A 24609-nucleotide genomic window follows, 5' to 3' on the forward strand; every position below is an offset into this window, starting at 1 on the left:
AATAACAAAAGAACAAATAACAGACAAGATACACTAATTACAACAAGCAAGAATCGTATTAATTGCAATAGTATGAAGTCAGCATGTCATTCAGAACCAAATATATTATTCCAGTCACACACATACACCCATATTTCTAAACAAGGCATTTCACGAAATCTACAAGTAAAGACTGTATGGTGTTTTCCAATATTTGAAGCAATGTGCTGAAGCTTCTAACTGCTCTGAAGAAAAGACAGGCACTACTAAGCAATAAATTAACAGGTGCTGGTAGTTAATTGCTAAACAAAAACTTCCACTTGCAAGCCTTTAGCAAATAACTGAGCTGGTCCAATATCTGTGCCAATAATGTGCCAATGCTGCCAACATGCATTCTAAATGTGTGGTTCCAATATGCATGGCTATGACCTACCAAATACTAGTATTTTTACTAATATTATAATATTTTTGTGTTTAATCTTCAATGCATACTAGCCTGTACGACTAAGAGTTCAGTCGAGAGATAAAGATCTGTTAACATTTATATGAACGTCAATAAACATCAATAAAAATTTGCAATTCAAAATTGAGCTTAGCAACAACAGAAAAAGATGTACATTCAAGAACATCCAGGCGCTGGCGAAGAACACATACTATAACAGATATGAAGAAAATTCAAGGCTCATCACTGACAAGAGCAGTTGAAAACTCATTCAACCCTCCAGGCACTGGCCGTTTGACGGGACACCATTGACGTGACAGCTCCCTGCTGACTATTCCGTTCACACAATTCCAAGTGCTAACAGCAGAGCAAGGGCTAGAGAGACTTCTCCAGGATCAGATCAGGTGCTTACACGTTTTTCCTCTCATCCACCGGCGAGCGCATACTTTGTGTTGTTTCTTTTCCGTACACTAAGCTAAAGAGTCATGCCCAGATCGTGCCAGTTGCACCACCAGCACAAGTAGAAAGGAAGAGGCATAGGAACGACAGGATAGGCAAATGCCTGTGCTAAAGTGCACCTAAATCCTCACATGTGAAACGCCTCGTATACACTCCAATAATTCCGTATGTTTTACAATCAGCATATATGCAGTACGATTTATAACAAAAGCATACAGAATTATTGGAATGGCATGTGGAACATTTCAGTAGGGATATATATCCCTAGACTAGCAGGAGAAACGTACAGAATCAGAACATCAATCATCTAACAGGCTGCCTTTCAAAAGGCCAGAAACAAGTATGGCCAACACGTTAATTTTAATGTAAATTTATTATCACTCATTCGTGGACTTATTGGTGTGGTTTAATGTCATGAAAAAACACAGGGCTATGGGAGGTCATAGCGGAGAGCCCCCGACTGATTGTGACCACCAGGGTTGCTTTAATGAGCATGCTAAGCTAAATATATGGGTGTTTTGCGTCCCCTCCCCCATAAATACGCGACCGTCACAGCCATAAATTGAAACTGCAGCATCGTGACCAGTGGCACAATGCCACAGAAACTGCACAACCACAGTGTAACCAGGGAACTGTTGATTTCAGGAAGGAGCTGAACATATTCTCCCTGCAACACAACCCAGTGAGAACAGCCCAATAATTCAACGCAATGCTTCTCAAACCATGGCAGGTCAAGGTATATTCATTGGGCAGTCACAAAGCACCTTCAGAGCCAGAGGAAAAAGTGCAGGAAATTATTTGAGGCTGCAGTCTATGCTGCGATTTCATCCTGAATTTTGGGTAATTTTGACAGGCAAGTGCCTATTACCAAGTACCGTGTGAGCTCTGCTGGATTGCACTTATACCGAGATAAATCTAACCCAGTTCAAAAGGCAATAAGGCATTGTGAACTGCAACACTGAGTGATAGTTGCAGAACCTTTTGTGCGTGCTGTAGCAGGGGTAAGCTTGCAGCCCCACAAAGCTACTGCTTCCATGTCTTTGTAGACTACCTCAAAGGGAAAAAGGTGTTCCTTTATTTGTGCGCATATTCAACGTGCAGAATATGTTTTTTCATGTTCTCCAATATTATAATTCCTTCGGGCGACAATTAGTTCTAGGCTAGGCTGGGTTAGATTAGGTCCACTGGAAATTTTATTTTACCACGTTTCTTTCACTTCATTTCCCCACACCAAAGGGAACAATGGCTACAGATATTTACTGCATGCACACTAGAAAAAAGAAAGGAAAACAGCAAGCATGTGTACACGCACAGTAAAGACGCTGCTTACAGCTGTGGCACAATATTGGGCCCTCCATCAAGCCTTATTCATTTCTCAGAAAACCTGTGGCGACCTGGTACTTTAATCCCTGTGAACCTTGTAACACCACCACCACTGTAAAACCATAGTGGCTAAATTCAGTTGCTTACAACATCTGCAACACCCTTTCAGGCCAGTGCCATGCCAAAATCACCAGCAGACTTTGCTTGCGACTACATCATCATAAGCCAGGGAAAAAGTTTTTAACAAGCACAGCTGAAGAACTCAACCTACAGCACGAGCCAAGCCTTGCCTCCAAGACAACCCAACCGCAGCAAACTGCAGCAGCACGGCTCACCTGAGCTCCTTGCGGGCCACAAGGCGCTCAGCCTCCCGTAGGTGCATCTCGCAGGCCTCATCCGTCTTGGTGGCGGCCAGCACAACAGGTTTCCGGGTGCGCACCAGCGTTTGCAGCAGGGCAGCCGCAAACTCTGCCTGCTTGTCGGCCGGCCGCCCGGGCACGTGGCTCACATCGTACACACACACAAAGCCGTCCACGTTAAGGCGGCCCTCGGGCATGAGCCGCTGCTCAAACTCCTTCTCGATGCCCAACTGGCTCTTGCACACATACATGAGTTTCTCCGCCGAGCAGAGGCGCAGGGCGGCGCACCGTTTCAGGTACGTCTCCGTCTTGCCGCTGCGGAACGGCTGGAAGGACGAGTCGTCGATAAACTCGGTCTGCTCCACCACGTGCACACTCAGCTCGGGCATGCCGGCGCTGTCGGTTGCGTCCGCCAGGGGCCGCCGGGCCTCGCCCCAGTACAGGAAGTGGTCGTTGTTGACCACGCGGCCCCCAAAGTCCGTCTGGCTCAGCACCGAGATGTGGTCCGTGTGGTAGTCGTCGGCGCGGGGCCGCACAAAGCGGTTGCAGAGGCACGACTTGCCCACGCCCGTGGGGCCCTTGTCGCGCTCGGTGCCGCTCAGGCCCACCACGGCCACGCACAGCGACCGGGGGGCCGCCTCCGAAGCCGAGGGAGGGCCCCCCGGCTGCCGCCGGCTCGTCATGCGCCCCCGCGCCCCTCAGCCAGGCCCCCCACCGGACTCCACCAGGCCACCTGCACGACGGTATCGGGGCTCTGTCAGGCACTGAAGGCTTCCTTCTTTCCAACACACTCTTTTTCTTAATTGACAAACACATTTTTCGACATTCAGCTTTTGCGTGAAGGCCGAGAAAAATTACAAATGTTGAAATGCTGATTTCAACCTCGTAATGTTTACACTTACAACTGATTGCAAAATACTGCTACACAAGGTGGCATTAGACGCAAAAGAGGAAGAGGTTGAGAGAAGCGCAAATGCCACAAAAAATGAATAAAAGGGAAGACGAGCTGCTGGGCAGTCTCTCGTTTCTAAAGGCCTTGTCCGTCCCCCACAACGAAGCCTGCTTTTTCTACTGAACAGGCCCTTGCGTTTACAGCAACATCAGCTCTCACAGAGAATTCAGCTTCTCAAGGATGACTAAGCCACCAGACCACCAGAGAGATTAACACTTTATAAGGTTACTTAGATTAGCAGAAGAGTTGCTATGACAAACTTGGTAGACGTAACAGTAACAAAAAAAGTGGTACATACAGACAAGTCATACACAAACACACCAAGTAACTAACTACCAAGAAAAGTGAAAGAGGGGTTGGGGAGGGTGGACAGCATCTAGGTCCAGCTGAAACTTTATTGGTAGAGAACTCGTATGCCTTACGCAGAGGCTGTCTCTTGCGAATGTTTAAGCGTTAACTGGGTTGCGGGCTAGGCGTTTCCACTGACAATGTCGAGCTACACCAAACCGCTTGCGGGTCTGAAGTTCCTTTCTCCTTGACATATCAGTGTAAAAGGGGTTCATAGTAATCTCATAGAAACTACTACGCTCTTCCAGATCCTCCGGTGCCTGCAGACTTTGTAAGCACACAATGGCACAACTGTGTGCGTAGCAGCACAACGAACGTGCCACCACCGCCATGATGTTAAATACTACCTGGCTAACGTGACACAGTGGCTGACACCCGTACCGCCACTGATTTGCAAAGGGAAAAGCGAAGCATCACTGCGACGCGGCCAAACTTCCATGATACTGCGGGCGCAATCGGTGGGCTTTGCCGCCCATCATGCATGGTGGGCATCACCATCTGGTGGTGTTAAAGGGAACCGAGCTTTGCATCATGTCACCGAACACTCCTCTCTCATTGGTGGCAGTGCATGTAGTGCTGCATGCACTTCCACCAATGGAAGCACATCCTCACGCCTCTCTCGTCTGTCTAATTGCAAACAGTGCCGATGGCATGAAACTGAACAACGAGCTCAGAAAAGCAAACACTTTAAACAGGGACTTCCTTTCTGCTACGCATTCTCAAGCTTCAGTGTCTGCTGGCTCTGTTTGGTAGTTTATTATTATTATTATTATTATTATTATTATTATTATTATTATTATTATTATTATTATTATTATTATTATTTCGAATACATCAAAGGCCACTGATACAGGGGCATTACAGAAATCTCCTGAATAAATATTAAGCAGTACACATCCTGTGCTCCTTTCTCTCACACAAAGACACTGAGTGAGCTCTGCTAAGTAAGCATCACTTCTGGCTTTTTCAAGAAAAATGGTGCAAACGAAAACTGTAAACAGGAACACGTTACTCATAAATGTGGTAGAATTGAGTCAGTGGAAGAACTTATTTCACACTGTGCTGGGCCACACCACCTAGCAGAACTGCATCATTCATGCTGACCATTGAAACACAACAGTGGACCTCTGCAGGCTTCTCACAAGCTTTGCTGGCTGCTGAGAGAGTGCTCGTAGTAAGCAAGAGCTCATCTTAAAGGGCAACTGAGGAGGAACACCAAATTAGTTTAGTTTAACAAAGTACTTTCTGAAAAAAAAAATGTTATATTTGTTAATCGTGCACTAAGAAGTTGTCTTCTAGGTGATTCAATGAAGGCCGAACTGCCAAAATCTCATCGCTGGTACATCAGTCTGACATCACAAATTTCAAAGCAGTAAGTCTTCTCAAAATCTAGTTCTGTTTTTGGCTCCTTTACATGTAGCCATGTGAAGTAGTCATGGCATGTGATCATGTAATGTAGCATGTCTTTGTCAATAACGTGTTAACCCCACCCAAGTGGAGACTATCAAAATCCTGACATCATGGCAAGCTGGTCCGGGAACACCGAGGTAGAATTGAGGCCACCTGTTTTCCAGGTGTGTGTTTGTTTCTGGCTTAGCAAGCTTCCTCTCAACATGAAAGTGCTTTTTTTAAAGGGGGAGGGGTAGGGGATTGTAGGTGTGTATTTCATAAAAGAGAGCTTGGACAATTTTCCCTTTTATCATCACTTTAAGTACAGGCTATAATAAGTTTCCAACTATGTAACACACATTGCAATGACAATACTCAGATACAGTGTTGCGCACAGCCCATTTTTTATATTTTAGCCTCGTTGCCAATTTTCTCAAGTACTACCGCAGCCTTGAGAGCACTACTCCATAAATGTCAAGAAATACTAGGCTTCTGAAGCACTGTTTGCTATTACTACTTCGAGTCATCCAGATTTTTTTCTGTCAAGTATTAATCGCCTGCAAAATGACATCGATGGAAAAGCTAAATACTGGTGTGCTACTAGCCCAGGCACAGGCCTTTGATCTCGAGCTGAAAAGTCCGTTGAAATATTAAGTAATGAAGGGTAGATACACCAGCATGATGTGTAGCTGACTGCATTTTACTACAACCTTTGAGACTTCAGCACAGGCACAACCAAGTCTCTAGTGAATCTTAGTTGAAAGTGCAAAACGTGCAAAACGATGCTGAACCTTAGAAGAAGAAGCCATCACAGAAATTATACATTAAACTTTAGAAAGCTTGAAATAACTTGAAACACATCTGTTTCCCCTTGTAAATTAGGCATAGCCACTGCGTAATGATCGATACAACCCTTAGCCCAGCAATTTAAAAGAATCTTAATATCACTGGCTGCTCTCATATTTCAAACATAAAATTTTGTACAGGGGCTTATCTATATCTCCACCATCTCAAACTAGGCCTCTTATGTTTTGTTTTGTTGCAGTTGGCTTTTAATACCGTAATGTCCAATGTGTCATATATGCTATGAGGTAGTGCTTTCGATATGCTGGAGTGAGTTCTGAGTTAGGTAATGTTCAGCATACCAATTACTAATTAATCATTATATTAAGTCAATTTAACTAATGTTTTTTTTTACATATTCATCTATATGGCCAGCAATGAAGGTTAACGATTTGTTATAATTTTTCTTGATGTAGAACTACTACGTTTGAGCATTACAGGGCTAAAAAAGTAATGACATTACTTTTATTTAGCGCCTCTCGTCCTTCGTCCGGTTTGCGCTGCCCACCCATAGGAACATGTTCAATCACCAACTCGCCCAGCTTGCCGTCTTAATTCACTTTTCTTTATTTTTGATAAATTAAGGTTGTGGATATCATAAACTTCAGCAAAAGTACCGGCAAGCCTCACAGCACACTAAAGAATTTACTGTAAAAGTTTACTGTAAAAGTTTACTGCGAAAGTAAAAGCCTTGTTTGTCTACTATTGACCTGTTCTCGATTCACTTCTGTTCGCCCTTATCTAAATCATTTATATCCCCTGCATATAACTGCACGGATTCACAATTAGGATCCGGATGCTAACAATCTTAAATTCTGTAAAACCAGTCATACTACTAGTATTACAAAGCAACCCTATAATTTTAGAAACACCCTAGTCAAAGCCAAAAAATACCAAGATTTGGTAGAGTACAGTAAGAATGCTTTTGCTACTCAAGACACTGACTGTCTCGAGTCAATGTCAAGCAGGGATGGGTGCTCTGCAGTACAGTTGCCACAAGAACGGCCTGCACCACACGTAAACGGAAGTGTTTATGAAGTTTCTTCCTGAAACATTCATGTAACGACGGCTGAAATTTCGGACGCTGCTGCACACATTGCTCAACGAATGGACGGCACTGGTGTCGTTAGGCACCAATAATCTAGTGGTCCCGTAAAATCCATCGTTGGGCTAAATTTGTGTCATCTTGAAGTCAGTTTTGCTCTAAACTGGACGCAAACGAAAAGCAGCAATACTAATGCCGTCTATGTGACAATCATGAACAAACTCGAAAGACTTGGCATTTTGCAACAAAATAGTAACATTTGGTAGCTACAGTATCATGACATGCAAGTGTTTCAAGCTCATCATCTCTTTCAGCTTCTGTTCGCCGCCATCGTGCTCTCGCGAGATTCATTCTTTCAGGAAGCTACGAGTCACCATATTGGTGTTGTACCCACAAAGTACTGTTGATGTTGTGCTTGGCACGTTGACGTACTGACATATCTGAAGTTTTTTTTTCTTCTTTTTAGTGGATCCTAAACCAACAACCATATAAACTATGGATCCAGATGCTGTCACTGTCATTCTGTATGTATGAGCCCTAGCCCCTGGCAGACTACAATTTCACCTATACAAATCTATGTGAAAATGTGAAATGCAGACAAATACCCTTTTAGGCCAACTGCTCAACAGATGTGAATAAACTTTTTTTTCATTTTAGAAACTAAATTCTGCAGTACATTACAAAAGGAAGACATTATATATAGTGCCGTGGATGCCCAAGTAAATTGGAAAAATGGGTAGATAAAAAATTTAAGCACTAAATTTACACCTATGCAATTTTATACCAAGAACAGGTATTGCACATCAGTTAGCTGCACATACACTAAGAGTGTACAGAGCAGGAAGACATGACCTATTAGATTACAAAATATGTGAAATTTTACACATAATCATTCCAAAGAAAGCAGTATATGCCTGAATGATGTCTAATGCACCAGTTCAGACGCACCAGTAGACGCAGATCACAGAATTGTAATATCTGTATTGGTTTATTTCCTTTCTATTTAGAGTTACAGACCCAAACTTGATGCTCTATATCTATTACTTTTAAATTACTTTTTACAAACTTTCAGAAAAGAAATTTGAAGGCCTAAATCTAAAATTTGCATTTAACAGTGACTAGACTTTGCTGTTCCACTTAAAATTCAACAAATTCATAAAAATGAGTTTGGTAGATATCAGGCAATAGCATTTCTACAAGTGAATAGACAATTGCACTCAAGAACAAATTCTTCCATGACATACCCTTTTCCTAATTTGCAAGAGCACTTCTCTGCATTGCATTTTTCCTCAACTAATGGTAGCATCGGTCATGGTTCAAATGAAAATGCAGCAAATGCTGTGGGCTTGTGCCTTACGCGTGGTTTCATCACGAGAGCCACGCCCATATTTTTCATGCCTTGCAACAAGCAAACTGTGCTCGCACGTGTTGATTGCAAAAGTGACTATGTTGCCATTGGCTTGGCAAAGTGCCTCGAGGGAAAGCTAGACTTACAATAACAAGAAGGGTCCATTGTCATCTGTAACTGAGAAGAACGGGGAAACCAAAGAACTAAATATTGCTCAAATAGCCATGGAATTCCAATAAGCATTGAACCCATGGAATGCACATACATATATTCATTTTCAAATTTTTGTATCTTTAAAGAAAAAGACAGAAAGGACGACCAGTTCCTGGTGGTTGCCAAGCTTAGAGCCTCCACATAATACATGTAGTATTCTGAACGTGCCTGCCAACTTTTGCGATTTTGTCCTCAATCATAAAAGCTTGTTTTACAATTGTTGTTACGGCACAGGTAATATTACGAGTTTTTATTTCCAACCAGTTTTGGCCAGAAGTGATTTTAAGAACATGAGGATACAATTGCTGAAATAATTTTGAGTCTTAAAATTTTCAGGCCCACTCAGTTATCTGCAGCCTATCTGCACCCATGTTCACCCACTGAAATATGACTGAAATTTTCACCACCTTTTCTAGAATATTTAAAAAATCGTATTTTGTATCTGTAGCATGGTTCAAGTAGCTGCAAATGCAGAGCTGGGCACCTGTTAACAGAATTTCCATATAACAAGTCTGCACACTTTTTAACAGAGAGTATCTCCCGCAAAAAAAAGATAGGTTTAGAATTTCCACAAGCCTTTCACACTTTCTAACTTCAACTGTAGCTTACAGTTGGCTGGTACATCCAACAAGTTACAGTGGTAGTTGTATCACAGGGCCACTTAGGTAAAGTCAACTGCAAAAGTTTCTAGGGTACAGAGATCATGAAAAAAAAGAAAAGTTATGATTTGCTGCAACCTCACCACTCTGCCCTGAATTTACTTATGTGATTCGGTGGTTGTGTGGGGACGTATACACTTCTCATTTCAATTTGAGGAAGGATCCACTCACTACAATTATCTTTTTTTTCTTCTTAGGCATTGTGCTGAATTTAGAAGTCTAACGCCCTGAAATTGCCAAGTGGTTACGAGAGATGCCATAGTTAAGAGCTAGATATTAGATTAGTTAGAATAGTTAGATTAATTTTGACCACTTGTGGTTTTTTACCCAGTGCACGCTACACAAGCGTTCTTGCAATACATCTCTATCGGAATGTGGTCGCGGCAGTTGGGAATCAAACCTGCAACCCATTGCACAGCGCCATAACCACCGTGGCGAGTATGGTGTTCCATGCTCCAAAAAAGTTTTGCAGTTTGGGGTACGTACGCGTGTACAATAGCCTTGGGAGTGGCAGCTGAATGACGGGCATGTAGCCCTGCTTCCCGAGTGCATTACACAATCGCTCAGCCGGCTCCAAGAAGTCCATCGTGTTAAAGGAGGCTTAAAGAAAGCCAGAGAAAACCTCCAGATCAGTACAAGTGTGAATGCTTACAGAGTAACACACAGGAAGGAGCTGTGTGCCCTACAATTCTGCTCAAAATGATGTGCCATCACACATGGAGCCAGAAGTAGAAAACCCCTCTGACCTAGTGGATCAGTGCAGTCTATTCACACGTTGGGTCTCCCGCGGCGCTCATCACCTTCAGCCGCGATCAGCCACAAGTTGTCGCACCACCACACTTTGATAGAATTAATCTGCCATTGCAGCTCTACCATACTGCATGCCTTTGTAAATTTCTTAAATCCCGTGCAATCCAGCTGGTACAGCATTGGGCTGACTCCGCAGGCTGCAGTATTGGATACGCATTTGCAAAAAGTAATGCGAGTGTGTAAAAGACTGTGTAATGAGCTCTGAAAGGGCACCCACAACGAAATCTTGCTTTGGATAACTTTGTAATAAATTAGTAGTATATACTATCCAAGCAACCTTGACAAAGCTGTAGGAGTGGCAGCTGTCTAATTTTTTTTTTTTTTTCGTCAATGGCATTTAATTGCTGCGCATCCGGTTGAACATGCGCATTTGCTTGTTAGTTGATGCAACGTAAATTCCAACAAATCGCATCCGAGATTTTCAACACGCCTCCTCATCTCAGAGGACGTGCAAAGGCGAAATGCTGGTTCTCAACATTCTGGACTCTGCGTCATTTCTGGCTAGTGGTAACGACGGCTTTTTTTTTTTTTTTTTTTTTTTCAGTTTCAATGTCAAGAACGCTTACTTTTGCCAGCTTTGTGTGACACCTTCATTTGTATTTCTAAAGTAAAATTTTGCTTGAGACTGCTATACATCTAAATTATGTATCTATAAATTTGGCTTTCTTACGCAGTCCAAATTTTCATGCAGCTGGCCTTAGATATCTATTGGCTCAATCACGAGCACAATGTACATGCAGCTGAGAGAGAGAGAAAGATGTTCCTTACGATGGAAAAGCTGAGAGATCAGCCTCAATTGATGTCTACGCCAGCTGCTAAGCATGGGGGAATGGCAGCAGAAAGAGAAGGAAAGAAATGTTCCAATAATGAAGACAAAAGTGGTGGGTGGAATAAACATGAACAGAAGAGTCGAATAAGTCTCAAATCGGGACCACGCTTCTGCAGGAATTTGTTGCCAGCTTTAACAAGCTCTTGAGAAGCTTATAAAACATCTTTAGAATCCTTAAAAGTCGTAAGAGGAGTGAGAGAGACACTATAAATGTTCTTAATGGACCCAAAGTGTGAGCCCAGACTCCATGATTTTGCCATCAAGGGTTTCCACAACAGAAATGAACAAGCTCTAACCAGTGCTGTAGTTGGGCACCCAGTTGGAAAGAACTTATTACTAGAGTCAAGGTTGTGTTAACTTCGTGAATGCTGCAGGATATATAACCCTGTGTCACAGAAAAGTTAATTGACAGACAGACAGATGGATGGTTGGGCAGTCGGACAGACAGAAGAACTATTAAGTAATGAAACAACAGTTATGACACTAGTACTGGCACATAAGGAGAACAAACAAATAGAAGACAAGTGAAATAGAGAGAGGATGAAACGAGTTTTGCTGATACAGAAGTGCCCTGGTAGAGCTAGTATAAGGGGTCCCATAAACTAAAGTTGCCTAGGGCATGATCAAGAAGTGTTAACATGAAGACTTATGAACCTTTTCACTACTACTGACAAGCATGGTCATACAGAAGTCAAGTTTATGGAAATATCTGGGAATTTGGCTACACTGTTCAAAATTTCCTGCAGTATGGAAAAAGTTAAGGATAGATGAATTCAGAAGTGTGTTAGCACAGGGCTAGCAAGTCTATGTAGACTCCTTCCCACTTTTTCAAACTTTGACATGCACCTTCTGCTACACATTGGGGCTTCCTACATGAGAACAACAGCCTGATAAATTGAAACAGTGGTCAGTATCACGGGACCTCACACTCCATGACTTTCATTTCGAACAGCTGATTACTTTCAGTACAAGCACAAGGTAGTTCTGAAAACACTGTCTATAGAATCCGCGATGAATCTTTACAGCTGGTTTAAAGACATGCTTGACAAGTATGACGCATCGTCATCTCGCCGTCAGCTGATCTCTCAAAAACATGATTTGGCTATCATAACGCCCAACTTTTGGTTGAAGAGCACAAGGGTGTCATTTTACTCTGACCTCAACTAAGTTTGTTTTTTTCGGCGACGTCTGTTAAACAGCTGCAAACAGATTGCACGGCCGCAGAGATGACGCCTGAAAAGATCCACTGTGACACGCCACAAGTTCCAGCTTTCACAGCGGTACTGCGTTCATCAAGCGCCGCTGAACACCTCGTTCACCCCTAAATGCGGCGGCAGTGGTGGTTCCATTCAGCTCAGCACCCCAGCAGAGCAATCATCAGGCGCCTCTCGATGCCCAACGGCCAATATCCGGGGTCCAACGAACGAACTTCCAGCGGGGCTTCGAACCTAGCCGTAACATGGGAGTGCGGACTGATCGTGACTCCACATCGCGCGAATGCCCGGAAGAAAAAGCGAACGATCAAACGGCTAGGCCGCCGCCCCGCGATCAAAAGCGCCGCCGTTCACTCTCGACGAACGCTTGGCACTGACTGCTTGGCTTAGGAATGCTCTCCCGTCTCAGCAACCAGGGGCCGTCCATGGACGCAACATCAGCTCTGCCCACAGACCCCGGGCGCTGTCAGCCGCTGCCCGCAGGTTCCAGCAGCACCGGCGCGAGCGGCGCCACGAGGCTGTCACGGGCCTGCGTGCTACGATTGCGCCGTGGGCTCGCGCGCCGGTCAGGCGAAGGCGGCGATAACCCAAGAGGCTCGCTCACGGGCCGCGAGCTCCACTCGGTATAGGCTTAGCCCGAGCAGGGCACCTCCGGCGCCCGCGGGGCCGTAGCCGCGCTCGCCGGCGGGTGCTCACCTGGCGACTCCCGATGTCGAGGGTCGGCTGGTGCCGTGCTGCTTCCGCTGCCGCCGCGGCGCCCCGACAAGGCTTGTTCACACCACGCACGCAGCGAGTGACGCGAAGCGCGCACGCATTCCTCCCAGCGAGCACGGTTCTCAAAGGGCGGCCATGTTGGTTTTCTCGTGAGCGACATGCACCCGCTGCAAAGCAGCAACAAAAACGCCAGCAGCAGCCGTGTTTCGCCGAATGTAACCGTCAAAGTGGCGCTTTGCACAAATTTTCAAGCAAAACTATAACTTTTCTATCAAAAACGGCTGTCTTAAGGAAAGTTGAGCGCTTTTTTCCTTTCTCTCGCACAAAAAACGGCTATATTGTCCGCACTCATCCAAACCAAGTCGTTCAGGAGGTCAAGCTTAGTCAAGCCAAGCAAGCCAATGTTTCAATGCCGCGGAAAACTAAATTTGTGGAATTCGCCGAATGGCCATTCGTACCATTCATTCATTTCTTTGATGAGCATTATAAAAGCCGTTAGCACGAATGCACATCAGAGACGAAAGTGTCTTTCGCTGCTACCGGCCAGGGCCTTGGGTCCTGTTTTTCCAGTTCAAAGCGGCTACGACCTTCGCAACAAGATGAAGCGCGATACTACAGTGTACGACCTACTGTATAAAGAGTAGGTAGGTTATACAGTAGGTCGTGCTACAGTGTACCGATACTGCGAGCTCTAAATTGCAAAGGAACACTAAAGTGGCAACATTACGCATCCGCAAAACTCTTGGACAGATAAGTGACCACTCCGCGGCCGTCATCGCGATCGTACTGGCATTGAACACCCAGTGGCGTACACAGGCAGATTTTTTTTTCCCCTTAGTAAAACCAGCTGAAACTTTACTACAAGATGCGGGGAGGGGGCTATATAGTTGTATGCACTGGTGGCTGTAGTGTACCGCGTGCGTTCATAATTCGGCGAAGGAAACCGGTCTTGTGTACATAGCCAATGCTCATTTGTGAAAGGATTTCTGCGACGCTGCACGCACAAGATTATTCGCGAACTTTTATCACACCTGAAACCTGTTTTTTCAGCCCCTATATAGCATCTCACACCCTTCTCACACAGGAATCGCACCTCCTCGCACATGGTTGATGGCCACGCCCGTCACAGCAGCATACTTACGACACGTGCATATCATACACAAGAAAAAGGATGGTCATAACGTTAAGCGACAAGAAACGGCGGTATTGAGTAGAGAGCAAGAAATTCACCAACGATTACGATCCTCTCAATAGGGAGGATCGTAATCGTCGTATTATAATGCGAAATTTGAGCGCAGCTCTATACGTGGTTTCATTTCGCGATATGTTGGCTGGCGCGGACAATCTGTCTCGTGCGGCACGTTGCGAACGGAGCAAACTGTGGCGCGACCGCCTCGCTAATAGAGAGATCGCTAGAGGCAGCGCATGGGTGCAATTCATAGCAGTAGCCGCAGACAGACCTCCAAATCATGCAGCGCTTGGTTTCCATACAGACAACGCATGCTACTCTGGCGCCATCTCGTAACCATCATCACCGCACAGCCCGTCTTGGGCGCTACTGCGCTTTTCGTCTCACGCTTTCGCCATACCCTCCTTCTCCGCTTTCCTCCTCGCGATCTCTTTGCTGTCGCCGTCTTTTAAGTATCACCCGCTGTGTTCCGCGTTCGCTTTCATCCTTCACTGTGCTCGGTTACGAGGTACGACGACGACGCTCGCCACTCTTAGCGCCATAACGGGCGCTTAAGAGCGGCACTCTAAAGAAGCTGTAGCTGATATAGTCTACAGTCGGATACAACTCAAGTCTGCAGTGAAGCCCCGCCCTCTCCCCTATAACCGCCAGCCACTGTTCCTCCGCGAGGCTGCAAATAGTTCGTACTTTAACCTTTCCCTGCTACCTAAATAAGGCGGTAACCACAAAAAAAAAATGAAATTACAAGCGCGTAATTTTGTACGTTTTCACTCGTCTAATATACTGGAACAGCGGAAGCCTAATTCTTTATTGAACTGAAATGAAACGCTTGCTCCGCTGCAACTATCTATTGTCAAGTTTCATTTCAGTTGGCAGTGAAGTTTCATGAGTAAAACGGTGTCGGTAGTGAAATGAAGTGTATACCGCGGACTTTTGAATAGTGAAATGTTCAGACTTCATACACTTTGTCCATCTCTGTTGCACACCTCATCCCTTCCAAGTTCCGCCAATGAACCACATCACGTGGGAATGCAAGCGTAATTTCGCATTCCATAAAGTAAATAACCCAAGTGCGGAACAATGGGAGGGTCTGCTCACCAGCAGCGAGCTCGCAGCCCAACGGGCAATTGTGCAGCACGCCTGCGAGGCAGCAAGACTCAGCGGTGCCCTGGAATAGGGGCGCCGACCTTGTGAAGCGGCCAGGACTTAAAACATGAAGACACCGGCCCACCGCCAATCTCTCTGAGATATAGAGAAATAAAGTTTTTCCATTCCATTTCCATTCCGCCAATGAAAAGACTCTTCAAGAACAGCAGACGTGCTCCGGAGGTATCAAGTACGACGCCATTTTGAAATGGTCGCATGACGACGACGACTTTGCTTATGTGATTGGCTGGCGGAGGAACAACCCAAGTGCTGTTTCTTTTTTTTTTTTATGCTGTATCCTACTATAGTTGAGGCGAACAAAATTGGATTCATTTAAAGAGGAATGTCGCTTCCTGCAGCGTTTATTTCGTTCGGTAGGGCCTGAACAAAGAAAATGAAATTGTGTGGTGTGGAAGCTCCCGCAGTTACCAGCAGAGGTGAAGCCAGCGTTTGCCCGGTCTACTTAGCATCTGAACTAGAGCCTTGCCGGCTGGAGTCTACAGGCATGTCAAGTGATTTTGCCAGCTGTTGATGTAGAGATTAGGCTAACTACAAAATAAGAGCTGCGTTTTTTTTTTTTCGACGTATGTATTATCTTCGACTCAGTATTGGTAATGTGATGTCCAATTAAAATTTGCTATGACGTTGAAGTTTCATCCTCCAAACTAGGGAAAACACGGAGAATTCGGGAGATGGAAATTCAAGGCGATGAGCAAAATAAGAACAAGGTGAAAGCAGGAGCCAACGTTTTGACAAGGCCACTTGTCGAAACGTTGGCTCCTGCTTTCATCTTGTACCCATTGCTCATCGTCAAAACTAGTCACACAAGGACACACGTCGAGCACGATCTCTACGGCAAAATTATAAAGCCATCTTAAACTCCTGGGGCGCGTGAGGAAAGCGCTTCTTTTTACATCGAAGCTCTATATGGCTAGTTTCCTGCGGATCGATGTAAACCGTGGGCCGATCCCGAAGAATCTGTCATACCGGGCCGACTCGCGGCGGAGGTGAAGCAGGCTTCAAGCGCTCCGCAAACATGCAAAATGAATTTAATATCTTTGGTCCAAGTACAACCCGTATCAGACGTTAAGCTGATCAGAACAGACACTACATTTGACCCGTGTCGGCCACGTCTACGTTCGCACCGCCCTCTCTTTGTCGGCGTTCTAAGCGCTTGCGTATCTCCTTTCCTTCCACGCTCCCGTGGTGGCGGTCCCGTCGTCCACGCGGATGTACATTAAAAGCACGGTAAATGAGTCCGTACCTATGTTCAAACTTATGCGTCACCTCTGTGTCGTCTGTGTCGTATGCTAGGTAGCTTCGCTGTCATCCACCTTCACAGAGTAGAATGGCTCGTGATTTTTTTTTTCTTCACTATATATTTAGGCTATCGTGTCCCTCTTAAGATGGCGGTAGTCCGACGTCACTTTCGAGACATCATTTCCAAGCTCCTTGGATGTGAAGCCGGTCACATTACATCTTGACACACAGGAACGCTAATGGCGAGGATGAGCTTAAATAGGGGCACAGCAGGAGCCGAATCCAGCTCCCTCCTAAATGCACCCATTTTCTTCGAGGGAACAAAATTGCACTTGCGGTTTTGTGTGGCCACATAGAGACTTCAGTACGTCACGGTTAACGATCACGATTCTTCACCAACATGTATGTTCCATCTGGCGTGCCTCGATGCTCACAAAGTTTAAGGCCCATTGCTCTTTTTCTTTATTTACATTAATGATTTACCAAGTTGAGTTTCTTCTAATATTCACCTTTGCACCTCTGATTGTGTTGTATATCGAGAAATTTGTAGTGAGCACGATGAACATATATATTACAATCAGGATTAGATTCTATAATCTCCATGATTATAGTCTCAAGATTTATGCTATCGATATCTCAGAATCAATATGCTGTCTGATCTAGGATGGAAAACTCACGTCACCGTAATAATTAATAACGCAAATCGAATGCTAGGATACTTGCGTCGAAATTTCAATAAGTCTCCGGCAGAACTGAAATTCCTTCTTTATAAAAACCCTTGTGCGCCCCAAATTAGGATATACCGCTGCTGTTTGGGATCGCAGCCGTGATAACCTTATTAATGCACTTGAACTGATTCAGAACAATGCCACACGCTTCGTACTAGCCAATTATTTTCGTCCATCCAGCCTAACGGCAATCATTGTCTCATTTACAGCTGCGCAAAAAAAAAGTTTTTCGCTTACGCTTATTTCCCAAAGTCTACCATCATCATCACCGTTTACACGCTGAGCTCATCCCTGCACCTACGTACTGTTGGAATCTCACCGCTGGCACGAGTTGTTGTAATCTCAGTGCTGACGCCCGCTATTGCAAATGGGTCGCAAGCCCCAAGGGTAGCGTTGGCCTGGCGGCCTGGGGCACAACTGGAAGCATCCGAAGGTCCCGGCAAAGCATGAGTCGACTGGTAACAGAACAACTTGTTTATTCTAGCATCGCAAAAGAGCGGGCGGTCAGGTCGACCGAAGTGGAGAGACGGGAGAGCACGTAACTCAACGGAAGAAATCGGAGACTCTCTCTTGGCGTCCGGGGGCAGCTGCTCTTATACTCTCGGAGTCGAGGGCAAGAGGAAGGCCGCGTGACGAGACCACGTGACGGCGGGGCACGGACAGGCTGAGAGACACGTTGAGACGAGTGTAGTGACGCAGCCGCCAAGCCGGCGCCGGTCAGACCTCCTCGCTTCACACTTGGGGAGCTCCTCTCCCCGGCTGCCGCGCTTTGACAAGCGTGGGCACACACACACACACGAAGACACGTGGCACTGAAACACGCCTGGACGCGCTTGGCGGGGAGGCTTTGCGGCAGCTCCGAACGGGCCAAAATGTCCGCCGCTTTGAACGAAGCCCCGGCGTCCGTTGCATCCGCGCCGGCTATACCGCGCGTCGTAGGCGAAACGTAACAGTACCTTTCATCGTAACCACATTAGTAAAGCTTGGTCTACACCTTCGCGCGCAAACACATTTCTACCCTATTTCATACCGAACACCTCAAGTGACTGAAACCACCTTCCTGCAAATCTTGTTTCCCACACGGATCACGCTTTGTTCATACAATCCTTATTTGCATTTTTTTTTCTTCATTGCTGCTAACTGTGCCAAATAGGGATTCATTTTGTTTGTGTCATGCGGGTTTTGTTTTATCGCTATTTCTTGCTGTATTCTGCCTTACTAGTTTCTGCCTTATCGTTTCTCCTGTATAACTTTGTATAACTTACAGTTCCTTTGTAACCAACCCTCTACAGTGCAACTGCGTTTGAGGATACTTGAAATAAATAAATAAATAGATAAATAAAAGCTTGATGCGACACGGATATACTTGAAGCTCCTTTCGAGAAGCTCACTCGTGCATGAGCACAGTACGGAAATGCTTTTCACTGACGTGACCGTAAATTCGCCACTTCACTACGAGAGACACATGTCAGGTGCTATAGGTGTAGGCAAAAATTTGGTTGACCAAGCGGTGCCACTGGTCCAAGATCAATTTTTTTTATCAATTTTATTTTTGTACTCATCCAGTGGGACTTCCAACTTCGTCCAACTTGCTCGTCAAATAAGGCTTCCCAATGATGTCCGATCAGAATAACCAATTGGGTCCTATTGAAAAACCCAACTGAACTCGATGACTTCTTCTTTTTTTCTTTTTGTACTGGGAAATCTATCTGGACCGACAGCCTACGATACAGACAGCAGAACAAATAAGCTATAGAGTTACTGTATAGAGTGTTTACAAATACATCTTAATTAAATCTAATTAATGATAAATTCTGGGTCTTTAGGTGTCGAAACCACGATTTCGTTTGAGGGCCGCCGTAGTGGGCGACTCCGGATTGACTTGGACCACTTGGGGTTCTTTAATGTGCACCTAGAGATCTACAAGTACACGATTGTTTGTGCGCTTCGCCCACATCGAAATGCGGCCGCCGCGGCGGGTCGGATTCGAACCCGCGACCTCGATCTCAGCAGTGCAACGCCATAGAGTCGATCTGGGTTACTTTGGCGGGTACAAAGGCTTGTTCATAAATGAGGATAATGGAACAAGCGCACGACTATGCTCTGAAGACTGGCATAAAAACAGAATTGATGTCAAGTATCGGCTATGCAAATAAAATACCAAAAACAAAAATAATTTGAGGCACATGACTTAAGTACCCCCTCGCCCAATAATATATCCCTGCCAAAAATAAAAGAAAGAAAAAGAAAAGAGCCTCTTGCAGCTTGAGGAGGCTTGATAACCCAGAAAAAATGCAAAAAGCTGAGCACAGGTGGGGACTTCGTCTCTTAATTAAGTTTTATATAGTAGGCTTCCTATATAAGTGCCCGCACCACCTATAGCCACGATGTCATGAGTTTTGCATTTACGCTGGTGGTACAGAATGGAATGGAAAAACTTTATTGCTCTATATCTCAGAGAGGTTGGCGGTGGGCCGGTGTCTTCATGTCTTGAGTCCCGGCCGCTTCAGAAGGTCGGCGCCCCTATTCCAGGGCACCGCTGAGTCTTGCTGCCTCGCAGGCGTGCTGCACAATTGCCCTTTGGGCTGCGAGCTCGCTGCTGGTGAGCAGACCCTCCCATTGTTCCGCACTTGGCTTATTTACTTTATGGAATGCGAAATTACGCTTGCATTCCCACGTGATGTGGTATAACGTGGGGGTTGCCCCGCACCACGGACATGTATCCCTGTACTGGGTAGGGAACATATTATGTAGTGTGTGCAGGTTGAATAACGTATACCTCGCCAGCTTACTGCCTCATGTTGTATGAGCGATGTGTGGGGTGGGGGGTATTTAAGTCTCCTTCCTCTGTAGTGGTTAAGTATTTCTGCATACGTCGGCTCCACCGTTAAGGGGGCCTTTAGGGTTTCGGACTGCCCTGCTCGGTGCGTGAGTTCGCGAACTAGGCTGTCCACCCTTGAGTTGCCCTCAATCCCGGTGTGTGCCGGTATCCAGAAGATCCTATGTTTTATGTTTTTGTTAGGAGGCTCTGTTTCGAGGAGGAATATCAGTGCTTCTTTGAAGTCTGTTAGAATTATCAGATATTTGTTCCTGCGGTAACCTTCAGCCGCCGCTAGAGCTACGGCGACTTCTTCCCCCTCCGTTACCGTGCAGTTTCTCAGGGTCGCGCAGCTAATTGGTTCTCCCGTGTGGTCTACCACTGCTGCCGCGACTCTAAACATTCTAGTGTTGCGGTCCAATGGGTATACGGCCGCGTCTGTGTATACTGTGTTTTCTAGTGTGGCTAGGTTTCGTTCCACGTAATCTGCTCGTGCCTGCCTTCTGGCGGCGTGGAGATTCGGGTCCATGTTTCTCGGTAGGGGGCTAATCTCCAGTGTCTGGCGAACGCTGTCTGGGATGCTAGCTGCCCAATCATCTATTCCGTCTGTGTTATGCCCTATTCTTTTTAGGAGCTTGCGGCCGGTGGCAGTCTGCTGGAGTCTGGTGATCTGTGCACTGAGCTGCGCTTCCGCGAGTTCTTCGAAGGTGTTGCTTAAGCCCATCTGGTACAGAAATGCGCTTCATCACTTGTGACTCCATGGTGGTCTATGGGGGGGGGGGGGGGGGGGAGCGAGGCAGGAAAGAATTTTTGAGCATCGGCCCTGGGACGATGAGTCGGCCGCAAAAGCCGGGACGCTGCAAGGGGAGGGCGGCCGGCTGTCTCCACAGCTGAGTTGAGATGGGGCCGGTCACGCGCTCGGTCCGGCCAAGCGACCATGCGAACACCACGGACCTGAAGCAAGAATATATATATATATATATATATATATATATATATATATATATATATATATATATATATATATATATATATATATATATATTCTAGTTCACTGTAGCAACGGCACCAACATGCGCTCCTCGCCACTCCGTAGACGCTTCTCGAGCAAAAATGGCGCTGATGCACGGCGCGAGGGCCCACGTGCTGCTATTAGGCCAATAGCGACGCGGCGTCGGCCGGAGCCTGCTTGTCGTCGGTTCGGAACGCCCTGCACGTTCGGCAAATGACGTTCGACCCGGCGACGCCCGCAACTGCTTTGCCAGCCGATGGCGTGCGTCACGGAGGAAGGAAACTAAGGAGAGGCCCTGACGTCACTCTTTGTGAAGCAAAAGTGAAGCCGGAATTTGGCGTTGCTCATGGCGATGCTCCGCCTTTTGGGCCACCCTCCTCTCTTGTTTACATCTTCGCTAAACCACGCCGCGCTGCGCGTGGTGTCGCGCAACATCTGACAGAGCACGGTGCAGGTAACACAGCGCAACAAGACACGGTGACTAACGCAAACCCGCCCACTCAGCGCCTTTGCCACGGCCCGAAACCTACCAGAGCAACACATGTGAGCGCTCAAAACCATAACAACGCCGCCATTGTGGCCCAAAAGGCGTGGCCATACAACAAAAAAAAATAAAAACGCAGCAAGAAAAATGAGAACCTATGCGTCATTTCCGCCACACTTTTTTCCTAGCGCGCGGAGGGGGTAGGGCCTCTCCTTAGTTTCCTTCCTCCGTGGCGTGCGTACTCCCCGGGCCTGCACATGCGTGGAAACGTTTGTGCAAAGTCTTCACAGCGCCATCCCTTTTTTTTTTTCGACCAGACAGTTCGTTATTTATCACAGCCCACCAGATATACAGCCGTACCTGAACAGTGTTTAATTTTTAAAGCTCAACGACACGCTGCTGTTAACTTCCTTCAATAAACGATCGTCTCTATTCTTAACTTGGAAACATTTTTTTCGATCGCTTTCTACCTAAATGTAATGAAATGATTTCTTGAATTATTATTATTATTATTATTAATCGCACCCATATTGCGTTCTTAAAACGCCACTGCTTGGTTTTAGTGCAAAAATAAAGATGCACTTATTCAAGCTATGTTGTTTCTGCTAAGCATGGCAGTGGGCTTTCATGTATGCTTTCTAATGTACACATTGAATTGAGCGCATATTTAGCACAACCAACGTTTCGTATCGATTACAGTCGCACTGGCACATCCTGGGAGGCTTGTATTATACCCAATTAAAAAATTGTATTCCACAAATTCGCAAGGAGGAAAATATTTTTAAAAGAAGAAATGCCGAAGCCAGGCTAATTCCCGTAAGCAATAAAGTTTTACGAATCGCCTCTCAACCGCGAGCACTTATTACTACGCGAAAGCTGCCGCGCAGAGTTGACCCGTTCCTGTGCTAATTTTTACCAAAGCAAAAGATTGACCGCAAGTTTGACGTGCTCCTCCATCGTTTACGCTTTTACGTAGCCTACACCCCTCACTTCTTGTCTCGCTTCAAAAGACGAATGTCCCCTCATCTGTCTATTGCTTTGCGCTATTTCAAGCGGGTGCAACGACCCGTGCCAGGTATGCCGAGCGTGCGCCTCACGAAGTGAAATTGCGCAAGCGCTGGATGATGCAGGCTGATTCACTATCAAGAGAAGAGAGAATAAACTGTTATTTGGCAAACAAGTCGGAAATTTTCCTCGACAAAATACTGTCAATTATCTTTTTTCCTTGCGTTTGTGAGGACGTTTTTTACAACCACGAATATGTAAACGTATATGCCTTGATGGTTCCGTACTTCGCAGCCAGAAGGCCGGCCAAAGCCGAAGGAAGGTCGCAGTTTTGCCCCAACGGCGAAGTATCGATTGCGACAGCAAATAAGCGGACAGTCAATGTGCGAAGTAAGGATAGTACTTTTATTGGCCGTGTCGATTTGTAAATATTCGCTTGATAACTAAATTAACAAACATGGTGTCAGCGAGCACAGGAAACACGATCACGTCACACTCTTATGACCGCGGACACTCGCTGTCAAAACGCTGGCGTGCGCAAACGCGGCAGCAGCAGCGAGCGAAGTGACTTTCGTGCTGTGTTTCCCTTCAACTGAGCGCCGATAACACACAGCACGCGCAAAGCTACGAGCCGCCCAGACTCTGCCCCCAACGCAGACCGCTCTCAAGATACGGCCGCGCGACCACGAGCAGCCGCCGCATGCGCAGTTGCAGCCGGAGTAGAACGCCGCGTCCCCGTCCCTCCCCTTCACCCGGCGCTTCGCAATGTCGGTGCCTCACGTGCGACGCAAGACGGCGCGCTCTACAATGTAAGCAAATCACAAATAAAACTCGGTATATCACTTCCGCCCTTAAGCACTCTACAGTCATGCGGCTAGAAAATCTTGTTTACGGCTTAATTGAAGTCGGAGCTTCCACATCACGCGGATTGCATAATAGAGAGTTTTAGATTAGGGGGACGCAAGGCGTTGGGGCCCCCTAGAGCTTGCGTCCCCCTAATATAAGACTCTATTCACTTCAGCTTTATGCGCATCTACGGGAACACTTACGCATTCAATTGGTTGGCGCTTTCTCGTGCCATTCGGTTATGGGACTCTATTCTTGATTTCGTCGTCTCCGAAAAAAAAGAAAATATCCCGATAAATTCCGCCAGCTCATTGTGTTCATATTCCACTGCATAACTATGACAAAAGGCATATCACGTCTTTTCTTTTTCTTTCTTCCAGTTTATGCGTTCTGTATGCACTGTCTTATTTCGGAGATCATTCTTTTGCTTATTATTCTTGTATTATTTATCCCACGACGTTGTAGGTGATACTGTTATACATTGTCATTTTGTCTTCTGAATGGACTGTATCATTTGCCCTCTTTTTTCTCTAATATGTGCACTACCGTTTCCTATTTGTTTATTTCCTGTGCGTGCAATGCTAAAAAAAATGTTTCTATAGAATGTTTCGCATACATTATTACACTAGCTTGTTAATCACGTATATATTATGTTTTGCTACATGTACCCATCTAGTCTTTACTGTGACGACCCCTCCCCCCCCCCCCTCTTGCCCAATGTCTCATACGAGGCCTGTAAGGAAACTTTAAATAAGTAAATTAAAAAAATACTCTCCAGGAACGAGGCACCTATCGAAAGCGGTCACAGCGGCCGGAATTCGCACCACGCCGCGCTATGAGCTTGGTGGCCGCTTCCCCACCCGCAAGGTGAAGGTCGTTGAGCGCCTCCCTGTGACCGTGGAAATCGCTCTCGCACTGCCCCTTTGCAAGACAAGGCGACCTCGATCGCGACCCGGCAGCCTTTTCTGCAGTCAAAGTTGTGTAATTACGTAAACAAACTTCCTACACAGTTTATCAGGAAACCTCAACGTCATCGAAGCGTTAAATGAACGTCGATGACAAGCATACTCGTATGTGTGGGCCAAAACGGGTTGCGAGAACGGGCAGTCGTGCACAGACTTCTCGCCTTCTTGCCTTAAGTTTCCGTCTGCGATAAACAGTAACGATGATGGCGGTTACAGTAAATGAGGTTCAA

General features: G+C 46.0%; 1 protein-coding gene and 1 pseudogene across 6 annotated transcripts in view; both read right to left on the reverse strand.

Annotated features, from left to right (window-relative positions):
- RhoGAPp190 (Rho GTPase-activating protein 190) overlaps positions 1 to 13443 on the reverse strand; it is a 105445-nt gene extending 92002 nt beyond the window's left edge. For all 6 annotated transcript variants that reach the window (XM_055064193.2, XM_055064192.2, XM_055064195.2 and 3 more), the window contains exons 1-2: positions 12909 to 13443; positions 2539 to 3295 (exon numbers count right to left, since the gene is read on the reverse strand). In XM_055064193.2, the coding sequence (XP_054920168.2) occupies positions 2539 to 3245 (707 nt within the window). In that variant the 5' untranslated portion in view covers positions 3246 to 3295; positions 12909 to 13443. The remainder of the gene's footprint in view (positions 1 to 2538; positions 3296 to 12908) is intronic.
- Positions 13444 to 16214: 2771 nt separating this feature from the next.
- Positions 16215 to 16385, reverse strand: LOC126518445 (U2 spliceosomal RNA; annotated as a pseudogene).
- Positions 16386 to 24609: the final 8224 nt, after the last annotated feature.

The sequence above is a fragment of the Dermacentor andersoni genome, chromosome 11 (assembly GCF_023375885.2).
Source record: "Dermacentor andersoni chromosome 11, qqDerAnde1_hic_scaffold, whole genome shotgun sequence".
Lineage (NCBI taxonomy): Eukaryota > Metazoa > Arthropoda > Arachnida > Ixodida > Ixodidae > Dermacentor > Dermacentor andersoni.